The following is an 11642-nucleotide window of genomic DNA, read 5'->3' on the forward strand; positions in this document are numbered from 1 at the left end:
GTGTGTGTCTCTTGAAGGAAAGAAAACATATATTTCCCTGCTGGGAGACAGGAAAATACAACTGATATTGCCAACCACTGTCAAGCTGATAGCAAGGAAAGAGTTTCACATAAAATCTAAAAAGAAAAGAAAAGAGTAATGATGTACCCATTTTCTCAATAAAATCAGGGTAAGAAAAATGGGAATAAGATCAGAAATGAATGCTGCTGGGTAAAGGACTATCCATGGGATGAGATGTAAAATTCCATAAAGCACAAATGTAGCTAATATTCAAAAGTCAAAGCTTTCTGTGGGTGTACACGCATAGAGATGTCAACACAACTATTTCATGATCACCGAAATTGCTACTAGCCTGCATCCTCTCGAAATGGCTATTTTTAGGACCTAGCCTTTCATGTGGTATAATGATGTGGATTTTACAAGAGCATTTATAATATGTTTCATATGGTGTACAGTCCTGGAGAAATTGCTTTGTATCAGAGAAAGTCAAACAAAAAGGTCTGGACGTTTATTTAATTTTTCTAAAATTTTATTTCTTATTTTATGTTATTACTTCTGGTTTCAATTTTGGGTTATTATGCATACTTAATGTATCTATTTATTTAATTTATCTAAGCACTCCAAGGAATACTCAGCACAGCATGATGCAATCTTGCAAAAAATCACTTGTCCATATATTTTTTTGGATGATGAGATTCCAAAACTGACAGTGCCAGTCCATAAGATATAGCAAGAAGCCAGAGCTCAAAGGCCCATTTTTAACCTGGGGTTTGGTGGTGTCAGGGGTTGTGCTGTGTCTCCCACTTAGAATCTAAAGGCAGCAACTCCTCCTCACTATCCTGACTCCCACACCAGCAATTCCAGGGCAGCAGCACGTAAGGAGAATCACCTCATCAGCCTCTCCGTGCTAAGAACAACAAATTTTCATGTGGTAGATCTTACAATGGTTTATTTCCTAAACCTGAACGCAATCTCCACAGTGCCATATCCTCAACATCAGAATAAAAATTCCTCATTTCTGATCCTTTCTGAGCATTTTGCCGCAAAGAGCGTCTTCCTGGTGACTCAAAAAGTCTTTTCCCAAGTGCCTTTATAATCACAGCCCCCTTGCACCCAGCCAAACACACTTTATAACCTTGGGTTTTCGCATTTTACTTTAGTGTGGGTCCCATCAGAGCAGCACCTCAGTTTATGCTCATGTACACTACTCCTCAGAGCAAAACTACAGCAGAAAATAAATACAACTTAGAGCAGACAAGCTGAATCACTTTAAAAAAAAACAAAAAGAAGTCTTATTTTGGTCAGTCTGTGATTACTATGTAGCTCCTCAAGGCAGACGTGTACTTTGTGTATTACAGTTCCAGATTTTTCAACGGAACAAAGGAGATACTGTTGAGACTTTTTTTTTGCCTATCATTTAATCAAATGCAAAGTTGTTATAACCAGAGGGGAAAAGTGCTCTAGATTCTAGTATCCAGTTTTACTTTGGTTTCAAAAACTTACCACAGCATTGTTGAGTTTATTGTTTTCTTTCACAAAATACTAATTTCGGGACCCCGTGAAACACAATGAAGCAGATTCCTCTCGTGGCAGCTGAGCTGTGTTTAGCACAGAGGTGGTGAACGGGAGAGGAGCAGTGGTTTAAAGCCACTCTGGTGACCTCCTGCCCAGCACCTCCAGCCAGCAGGATGCTCTGGGTGGGGACAGCTGATTTTATCAGGTTCTGCTAACCCTTTTACTGACCAAGCGTCCTACTTTCTCCATGAAGCACTGCACAGAGGGGTGGTGGTGGAAGAGTTCTTCACTGGGAATGGTCATAAGCAGCATGTCCAGAGAAAGGCAATGGAGCTGATGAAGGGCCTGGAGCACAAACCTGATGAGGAACAGCTGAGGGACATGGGGGGGGCTCAGCCTGGAGAAAAGGGTGCTCAGGGGGGAGCTCCTTGCTGTATAAACTACCTGAAAGGAGGGTACAGCCAGCTGTGGAGGGGCTTCAGTCTTTCCTCCCAAGTAAGAGGCAACAGGACGAGGCAATGGCCTCAAGTTGCACCAGGGGGATGTTCAGATTGGAATGCAGGGAAAATTTCTTCACTGCAGAAGATGAGAAGCCCTGGCATAGGCTGTTCTGGGAAGTTGTGGAGCCACTGTGCCTGAAGAGATTTAGAAGATGTGTAGATGTGGTACTTGGGGACATGCTTTAGTGGTAGCCTTGTCAGTGCTGGGTTAAAGACTGGACTCAATGATCTTAGAGGGTTTCTCCAGCACTAATGACTTTATGATCCTAAATTATAAAGACTCAAAGACAAAAACCAGTGACAGAGCAGTGCTAAGTTGCTCTGTAAGGAGGTGTAAAGGCAAGAGCTCTTTGTCCAAGATAACCCACCAAGAAGATCCTGCTGTAACCAAGGCTTAGAGGCACATGGTGCTGCAAACCCTTTCTTTATGAAACAGGCAGTGGGTTTGTGAGCCACCAGCATGTGCTGAACTGGCAGTCTTATGGTGAGAACAAGACCTTGGATGATGTTCACAGAGGGCTTGGTCCAGACTTTGCAGGTTCTCTGGACATTCACCCCATGAAACACACACATTGCCTGGGGCCTGGACAGAGCTGTGCCCTCTCAGACAGACCACTGGACACGCCAGCAAACAGAACAGGCACCTGGTCTTTACTGATTCAGCTGGATTAAAACTGGAAACTAGGAAGTGAACAGCTCTGTATCCTGTATCCAACCCTCTGAGTCACCTGTTTGCCTACCAAACCTTTGTTTCATCCTCCAGACACAGAGACTAATGAGCAAGTATCTTGTTATAGCCTTTTTTTTTTTAAAGAGAGATTCAAAGTACAGCAATGAAAGAGCCTAGAGGGGGGAGTCACACATCCCTGCTTGGCACCAGCCTGGAGTTTGATCAGGCTGAGAAGCTTTCCCTGCTGCAGTGGCTCTGCAAAGAGTTCAGGAAGCAATTTGTACCTACTCTCCTACTGCTGTGCCCTCCACCCACCCCTGGTAAATGATGAGGTAAGAGCATGTGTACATCAGGCTGGCAGAGATGCTGACATAAGCCATCTCCTGGCTCCCTGAGCAGTGAGGTGGAATGGCAAAGGCATGGAAAACCAAGGGCCCTGAGCAACCTGGAACAGTGGCTGGTATCCCTGCCCATGGCGGGGGCTTGGAATGTGATCATCCCTAAGGTCCATTCCAACTCAAACCATTTTGTGTTTGTATGAAATGAGTGGCAAACAGGAAAGGCAGCTGTAGCAGCTGTGGCCAAAGCATCAGAGGGGTGGGATAAAGAGAAGCTTCCACAGTGGCCATGCCTTCAAAAAGACAGTTTTGGCACCTAGTCTCAGTTCAAATCAATGGAACAGACAGGGGAAGACAATCCTTGAGGATTTGTTGAGGAAATTGTGGCTTACACATGGTGCAGGAGATTTCAGTAAGTGAAGAGCAGCACGTGTCTGACTATGGCTCACCCAAACCCTCTCTGCCCAGCACAGCCTCCCTGAGAGAGGAACGATGTTCACAAGTGCTCAGGTCCTTCCTCACCTGCTCTGTGGTGAACTGGCAAGGGGGCTCAAAGGCCAAGCCATAGGAAACAAAGACTAAATTTGGTCTTGATGAATCATGGCCAAAAGGCAGATAAAGAACTGCAGATGTGAAGTTAATGGCACGCTGTAAATGCTTCCTCAGGAGTGTTGATGTTTCTCAGCAGGAGGCTCTGCTCTGCCCATAGCCACCACACCATGTACACACAGACACAAACACAGTCCACACCAGATTGCCATCTTAGGTGTGCAGCTCACACCAGCCCATATCCCAAAATCCTGCTTCCCTTGCAGATCAGCTGCAGATAGGGAGGGTTCAGCCTGTGATTAGGATCTGGCCCTGTGCAGAAGATCTCTGACAATGGGCAGGGGAGTCACTCCTCGAGCCAGCAAGGGCTGTTTAGTCACAGGAACACACGCCGTGCTACTGGCCTGGGGACCTGGCAGAGCCAATGCCAGCACACCCCACTGCATGGATCAGCCAGGGTTTTACCCCAGTGCAGGAATTTAATGGTGCCAACGGAGTCATGGCATGAGAGGGACCACAAGCTGTGAGGCAACACATGGGTGAGCACATTGCAGAGCTCCTCCTGCTCCCCCTTCTCTCAGTTACAGCTTTGGGTACCAGACCAGCTCTGCACTTTTCATCTCGGACATGCCATGTGCCACTCAAACCCAAATCACTTTGTTCTTCACAGCTAAAATTTCAAAACCACTAATCATTAACATGGACGAGCTTTGGGAACTTGAGTTGATGTTAAGTTTTTGCTTTTCTCCTCAGATTCTCAACCAGGCAAGCCCGTAAAATTTCACACAGCAATGGTTAGAAATTTGCAGGAACCGTGCCTTTACCATACATATCTCATAGCAACTCCCTGCCAACAAAGCATCCCATGCCTGGGAAGTCAGTTCCAGGGTAGCTTGTGAAGGAATCCCAGTGGGAGACCAGATATTGTTGAAATGTCTGGATCACGTGCACACTTATTCACATGCACAGATTTACATAAAACTTGCTTTTGTTTCCCTGTGACATTTTGCTTTCTCTTTTTTTCATTCGAAACAATTTTAAAAATAAGGTTTATTAGACCACACACATCCAGTATTGTATCATGTCGCTGCTTCTTAAGCAGAACTCTCTAATTTATTTCAAAGGGAAGTTCTGCTTCAAAATTGAGGGTGTGATATGAACTCAGAAATTAACACAAGAATTTTCCTTGGGGGAAACCAAGACTGAATCAGACATGCAATAAATGACCTCGTAAGCCCTGTGTCTTGGTACATCCACGTATCCAAAACTGTGCTTTAACACAAAACATTATTTTCAATATTGTCTTATTTCAAGCTAGGTAGAAGAGCTGAAAGAAGTGGATTAGCTTTGGTCAGGAGGGAACAAATCATTCATCTGTCTGTCTGCCAGGAGGTCCATCAGCAGCACTGCACTCCTAACTCTGTGTGCCGGGAATGTAACAATTCCCGGGGACAGGGAACCCTCCTGGAGAGGTGTGAGCCCTGCTGCCAGGGAGCCTGGCTGGGATGCTGCTCTCCCAGAGCAGCAGGCACTGCTGGGAACACACAGAGCTCCTGTTGGCTCCCAGCTGCCTCCCTCCCTCCACACACCACATCTGGAGGGGGGTGCAGCCGCCCTCTCCCAGCGACAAACCCCCATCGCACGGAGACTCCGGGGAGCTTTCCCACTGGTTTCATCAAGATCAGAACCCAACACAGGAAAAAGCAACACTAAACTATTGCCCTGACAGTGCAAGTCAGGACAGAGAGGCAGAGGAACAGCTGAGCTGCAGATTTCCTTCCGCCAGCTGCTGTGGGGGCCACAGTGTCCCCCTGCAGAGGGATGGAGCAGCCCTGGGGAGGGGATGCAGCAGAAGCAGCCGTGTCCTGAGCCTCAGCTGCTGCTGCTCAGCTTCTGTCCAGTGAAGAGCAGCCCCAGACTGCAGCTCCATGCTTTTCTGACCTCGTGTTAGACATTTGGGCCCTGTGGCCCCAGGCCAGCAGTAACTGCACTTTGATCTTGCCCTGCCCAAGGGGACATTTCATACCCTCTGAACAAGCCCAAGGAGCCCAGCAGACCACAGGGACCAGGCTCTGAAAAGCCACATTATTGTGAGCTCTGCTGTCTTATTTGGGGACTTCAGCTGTGCAGGGCTTGAGGAGGTACCCCCACTCTTCTACTCCCTTGTAAGCTCGGGTTTGACAACTTAGTAATTAAGAAAATGAGGTAGTGTCTGTTTTCCAAAGAAAAATATGCTCTTGAACTTCTGTTTCTCACACAGACAGAAAGTCCAGTGCCTCAGCTTTACATACAGAATATTTTCATCCTGCCTTTGCACTCCTCACACACTCACCACACACATCTGAAGTACACAGAAAATGTGAGGAGCTCCCCTAAAATCTCTCTAATCAATGGGAGCAGGGAGACCTCATGCCCTATATACAGGGCAGCATGGCTCATTCCCCTATTTTATAAACCTATTTACGAGAAGAACTTAAAGGAACTTACAAGAGCTCCTTTTACCATTTAACTACCACATAGTACAAGATATAACAATGTTCAGAAAACCCCCTCAGGTCTAAACTCAATTATACAACTGTAGCAAGAAAAATATTTTAATCTGATCAAAGTGTTAACATGTTTGACCATGTCTGACCTCTAATGTTTGTAACCACCTAAAAGGCTGCTGTTCTTACTAAGGATGTACCTTAATTTGATTTAAAGTCATTTGTACTATTTAAAAAAGGATATAGTTTTATGATTTTATATTTAATTTAGAAAAACAGTTCCTCAGCTTGTTCATATTCTTTGGAAGTTTCTTGTAGATTTTTTAACCCGTAAGTATTATATATTTCACTCTGGGAAAAGCTGGACCTTGCACAAGATGGGATGAAGTGGAGCCTTGAACAACCACACACACAACACCCGAGAGCCAGGTGAGAGATGGCTCTCCTGGGGCCTTGCAGAGGATTTCAGATGCACACACAGGCTGTGCCAAGATGCTCTTAAACACCCTGGACTGCGTGTGTCCTCCCCAGCCCGGCAGCTCCCAGAACAAGGGACCCTGGGCTCAGCCCTCAGCCTTGTCCTCAGCTCCAAAGCACCTTCACCCTGCCCACGCCCCCAGCAACAGCTCCACTGCCGGCCCAGGAAAGCTGTGCCTGCCCAAACCAGCAGCTCTCCAGCTGAATCATCCCACACTGGCATGTGCCACCTTCAGCCCAGGAGGGCCACCCTGCTGCGGGCAGCTCCTGCCACCCCTGTGCTGCTGGCCCTCCATCAGCCGGGCTGAGGGCAGCTCCCCAGCATCTTCAGAGCATGTCAATAACGTGGCTGGGTGTGTTTTGGTAAAAAGAGGCAATTTTGGCTGGGAGATGTGGGGACCTGGGCAGGATGCTCGGGCGAGCAGCGTAACAGTTAGTGGCTACAAACACCTAGAGGGAAACAAAGCAAAAGTGGTGCTGCTGACAAAATCAGAGAGAAAACAGGAGAGAGGAGAGCAGCACCCCGCTAGTGCTGGTAGCAACACACCCAGTCAGGCAGGCGCTGGAGCCAGTCCAGAGCCACTCACAGCTCCCCCACAGGACTCGTGGGGAGCCCACCGAGAAAAATGTGGTTTTACAGAGCGTTGCAGGGCAGGGGTTCAGCCCAGCCTCAGAGCCAGCTGCTCTGTATATTTCAGGGAGTTAGACTCTGTTTTCAATCAGGTAAATTACTGTTTTCAGTGTAAAGCCCTGACAGTTTGCCAAAGTACTCCTGGTTTAATTTTTTAATTGATTTTTTTTTTAAGATTCTAAAATTAATCCTACTTGCAAACAACTGTTTCCAGGAAGCCTCATTAACCAAAATACAATCTCCACTATCAAGTGCATGCATGATTGTGATACCTAATCCTATTCACTCATACAACCCTCCTCCCTGACTCGTGCTAAAGTGTTAATTAAACACACTTTTATGGATGGTTAAGTATCTGCAATCTTCGGTCACAGATCTGACCTCCTCGATTATTGGAAGCAGCCACCAGATTATAGCCCACACTTTATATAATGTACACAGCAGCAATAAATCTATATGAGAGCAATCCATAATTTACCATGATAATCTTTGCCCAGTCAATAGAAATGTAAGACAAAATTGCCCAGAGTAATATCTTGAAATAGTCATTGAAGTAAGTTGAAAAAAACGCAAGACAGCCTTCTTCATGAAGAAGAAATCTTCCCGTCTGCCAGGTTCTTAACTGAAAACATCAAATCAGCTCTTCATAAACCATGGCAGGATCCAAACTGGCCTAAAGGAAGGTGTTTGAGGCACTGGATGATTTTGATGGCCCTCAAGGGGATGGGATCATTCCTTCTCTGCTACTTGTATCTTCTCCCCTTCCAGTTCATTTGCTCCTGTCGGTTGCTCTGACAGTAACCGCTCAGATTTTATTCTGTTATCAAGGGAAAAGGTGATTCCTAAACCACAAGCTACTCTATAACCTAGCTGCTGATAAATAGGCTATTGCACTTTGCTGCCCATCTAGGAAGAGTTTATGATTAAAAGAAATATCCCACCATAGCAAAAAGATGCTGGACTGATGGAACTCTGGATTTACCCAAATTCTATCTCAGGGAGCAAATTCAGTGTGTTTACATAAGACAAATTTAAAAACATTTAAAGTTTATCAGGAAGAGAAGAGCTTAATATTTTGGGGAATGAGGGGGACACCTGGTACCTGGATAAAGTGGGAAGCGCCAGAAGAAATGCTTATTTGGGTTACAACAACATAAGCGTGCCCTGCCCTGCAAACACATCTTTTCTTGCTGTAAACTGAAGGAAGACTTGAAAATTTAGGGATAGATCCTTGAGCTGTGCAAAATTCAGCAAAGTTCCAGCAGTCTGCAGCCAGGAAAAGTGAATCTCCTAGGAAAAGCTGTGTGGGGTCCAGGCAGGCTCATGCAGGGACCTGTCTCCTGCTACCCAGGCCAGCTGGGTCAGGCGTGAGGGTACGGCACCGATTTCCACAAATAATTCTAAGTTTGATACTCCACAATCCATCCATTTTCCATAACACCAGTTTGACATCTTACCCCTCTTGTGAGCAAATGACCAGAATTAAGGACATGTTTACATACTCTTTTAAACTTTATCCCTTTAAAGGTTAAAACCTCAAACTGAAATAAACCAGATTACGTTCTGTCCTCACTTTCTGACGGCTAATGGGGAACAATGTCTGAAAGAAACACAGCAGTGCTGGCTCCCAGGAGTGACACCAGCACTGACTGTCAGCTGCAATGTCAGGACATTATTTTCTCAAGTTCTGATCGAGATGGTGGCAGAAAAAGACAGCCTTTGTAAAGAAGACTTTAGTTTAATCATTCAGATGGCAGAACTTAGAAACATGAGAACATACAGAATTACTAAAGCTGATTTAAACTGGGAAGGAAAAACTTTCCAGGAGAAAGACGGGAATAGTCCTCCAGCAGCACAAAGCCTTTTCCTGCAAACCTCTATTGCCATTTTAGAAGCACAAGATCCATTTTCTGGGCCATCATCCACAACAGAGCCCTAACACACAAGCTTAGCTGCGGGACATATCCCTGAACACAACCACAAAGACCAGGAGCTGCTCCCTCCAAAGCCCATGACCCAGAAAAAGGAACCGACACTCTTCCATGAGATATTAGGAGTTGACTGCTGGAAGAGTAAAGCCAAATCTAGAGGATGAGGAGACTGGAAAAGCAGCTCCTCCAGCAAACTCAGAGCGAAGCAGGCGCTTCCTGCCAAGCATCTCTCCCCATTCCCACTGCTTTTCCTTTTGGCTTGGACAGAACAGTGTCCAGCTAGTTCAGAAACTGGGCTCCAATCTGTCAGGCAAAAAGCATGTGTAGGCGCCTGCACAATACCTGCAACATACTTCAGCAGTGAAAGAGGCCACAAGACTTCTCCATACAGAGAGGAGGAACTCACCAGAGGTGACATAGATCCATTGGGCAGATACGGATCTGAGAGCATCAGGAAAGGGTAACCAGAATAGGCAGATCCTTTATACATCCCTGGGTCCTGATGTTTCATACCTGCTGAAATCAACGTTCCCTGTTAAAATTTGTCTTATGACAGGTGACTCCTACACCTGTCAGGGGTCCCCAAGGAGGTTACAGCATGTTGTGGGCATCTTTTTGTCCCATATTCCTGAGAGAAGGTGATGGGGAGTGCCAGGGTTCCCCATGGATGCAGACTCCCACAGTGGGGACACTGGGGAGCCTCGGTGCTGTCAGGAGTACCTTTCCCGCTGGGGGCTGGGCTGACCAGGCTAGGATCCCTCACTCCCAGGGGTGTCAGGGCGATGGGCTGAGGAACCGGGGACCAAGCACCAAACGGGGCACACTGGGGAAAACCAGCAGGAACCGGGAATGGGGAGAGGGGGACACAGAGAAACACGCGGAGGTTGCCGTGACTAACCATCATCCATGTGGTCCGGGAGCTTCTCCTGGTACACCCTCTGCGGATCCTGCACTCGCCGGAGGGCCTGCACGGGGAGGAGAGAGAGGGGCAGCGCGGGGGCGTGGGGCGGGGGCCGCGCGGGGCGGGGGGCGCGGGGCCGCCGTGCGGGGCCGCTCCGGCCCGGCTCACCTCGGCATCGGCCGCGGCCGGGCTGCCGCTGCCTTCCGACTCGTTCACCAGCGAGGACTTGAGGTCGGCCAGGTCGCGCTCGGTGAAGGCGTTCTCGGGGATCTTCTCCTCCTGCTCGCCCTCGTCCTTGAAGGCCAGCATCTCGTCCGTGGCGCCCAGGTCGTCCCCGCCGCCGCTGCCCAGCTGCGGCATTTTCCTCCCGCCGCTCCCTCCCCGCCGCGCAGCAACTTTCCCGGCGAGTATTGTTCTCCCGGATCAAGCCCTTCACAATTAGTATTTTTTTTTTCTCTCCCTCAATTATTTTTTTTTCCTCCTCTTAAAAAAAAATAAAAATAAAAACTAGCTCCCTCTTCAATTTTTCTCTTTAAAGTTTTCTCCTCCTTTCCTTTAACTTTTAAACTTTTTTTTTCCCCTTTAATTTTGGTCCCCCCTTTCCAAATTCCCTTTAAACCTCTCCTTAAAAAAACAAAACAAAACAAAACTAGAATTGCTTTCCCCTCGTCACTCTTTTCTTTCCTCCCCCCTGTTCCCTCCCCGCTCGGGCGGCCCGCGGGGGGCTCGGCAGGCTGCGGGCGGGCAGGCGTCGCGGGATGCCGGGCTCCACGGGCCCCCCCGAGCCGCCGCCGCCCCCCCGCCCTCCGAGCCCCGGCAAGTTTGGCTGGAGCAGCGGGCGCCGGCGGCTGGCGGAGCACGGAGCGCCCGGTCCGACTGCGAGCGCGGCGGCGCGGCGGGCGAGCGCTGCGACATCAAAGCGGCCGCCGGGTGATTGGCAGCGCTGGGCGGGGCCGGGGGCGGGCGCACACAGGGACACACGGACACGCAGACACACAGACACACAGAGAGAGGCGCGCACACGCGGGCGGGCACACGGGGACACACACGGGCACACACGCTGCCATGCCAAGTCACTGCGTTAAAGGCGCAGCCAGCCCGGCACTGCGCTGCGGTGGGGTGATCCCCTCCCGGCCCGGAGGGGGCTGTGGGGGTGCGGGGTGGGCAGCACCGGGGACTTGGTGCAGCCCCGGGTGTGTGTGTGTGCACGTCTGTAACACACACGCACCTCTGCCCGCACATCTGCACACGCACCTGTGCCTACCTGTGTGCACACACGGACGTGCCTGCATGCACATCTGAGCACACATACACACCGCCCGTGCACGTCTGTGCCCATCCACATCCCTGCACACGCACATCTGCACACTCACCGTGGCACAAGCTCTCCTGTAGCCACTCCTGCATGCCCACGGCTGAACACGCACCTGCACCAGTCAGTGCTGCCCCACACACACGGCTGCAGGCACACACATCCACACTTATGTTTGTGCACACATCAGCACGTGTCGGGGTCTGCATGGCCCACACAGGTCCCTACAGGGGTGTGTGTACAGCTGCACACACACCTGTGCACACACACAGCACGCTCAGCTGCACATCTGGCACACACAAGCACTCACACAGCAGCACGCGGCAGAGGGA

General features: G+C 49.0%; 1 protein-coding gene across 6 annotated transcripts in view; it reads right to left on the reverse strand.

The window, feature by feature from the left end:
* TCF7 (transcription factor 7) overlaps positions 1-10943 on the reverse strand; it is a 72038-nt gene extending 61095 nt beyond the window's left edge. Inside the window, exons 1-3 of one of the 6 annotated variants that reach the window (XM_074552246.1) lie at positions 10167-10943; positions 9996-10062; positions 9504-9613 (exon numbers count right to left, since the gene is read on the reverse strand). In XM_074552246.1, the coding sequence (XP_074408347.1) occupies positions 9504-9613; positions 9996-10062; positions 10167-10358 (369 nt within the window). In that variant the 5' untranslated portion in view covers positions 10359-10943. The remainder of the gene's footprint in view (positions 1-9503; positions 9614-9995; positions 10063-10166) is intronic. The other 5 variants (XM_074552247.1, XM_074552248.1, XM_074552249.1 and 2 more) reach the window with 5 other exon arrangements.
* Between the last annotated feature and the right edge of the window lie 699 nt (positions 10944-11642).

The sequence above is a fragment of the Zonotrichia albicollis genome, chromosome 15, assembly GCF_047830755.1.
Source record: "Zonotrichia albicollis isolate bZonAlb1 chromosome 15, bZonAlb1.hap1, whole genome shotgun sequence".
NCBI lineage: Eukaryota > Metazoa > Chordata > Aves > Passeriformes > Passerellidae > Zonotrichia > Zonotrichia albicollis.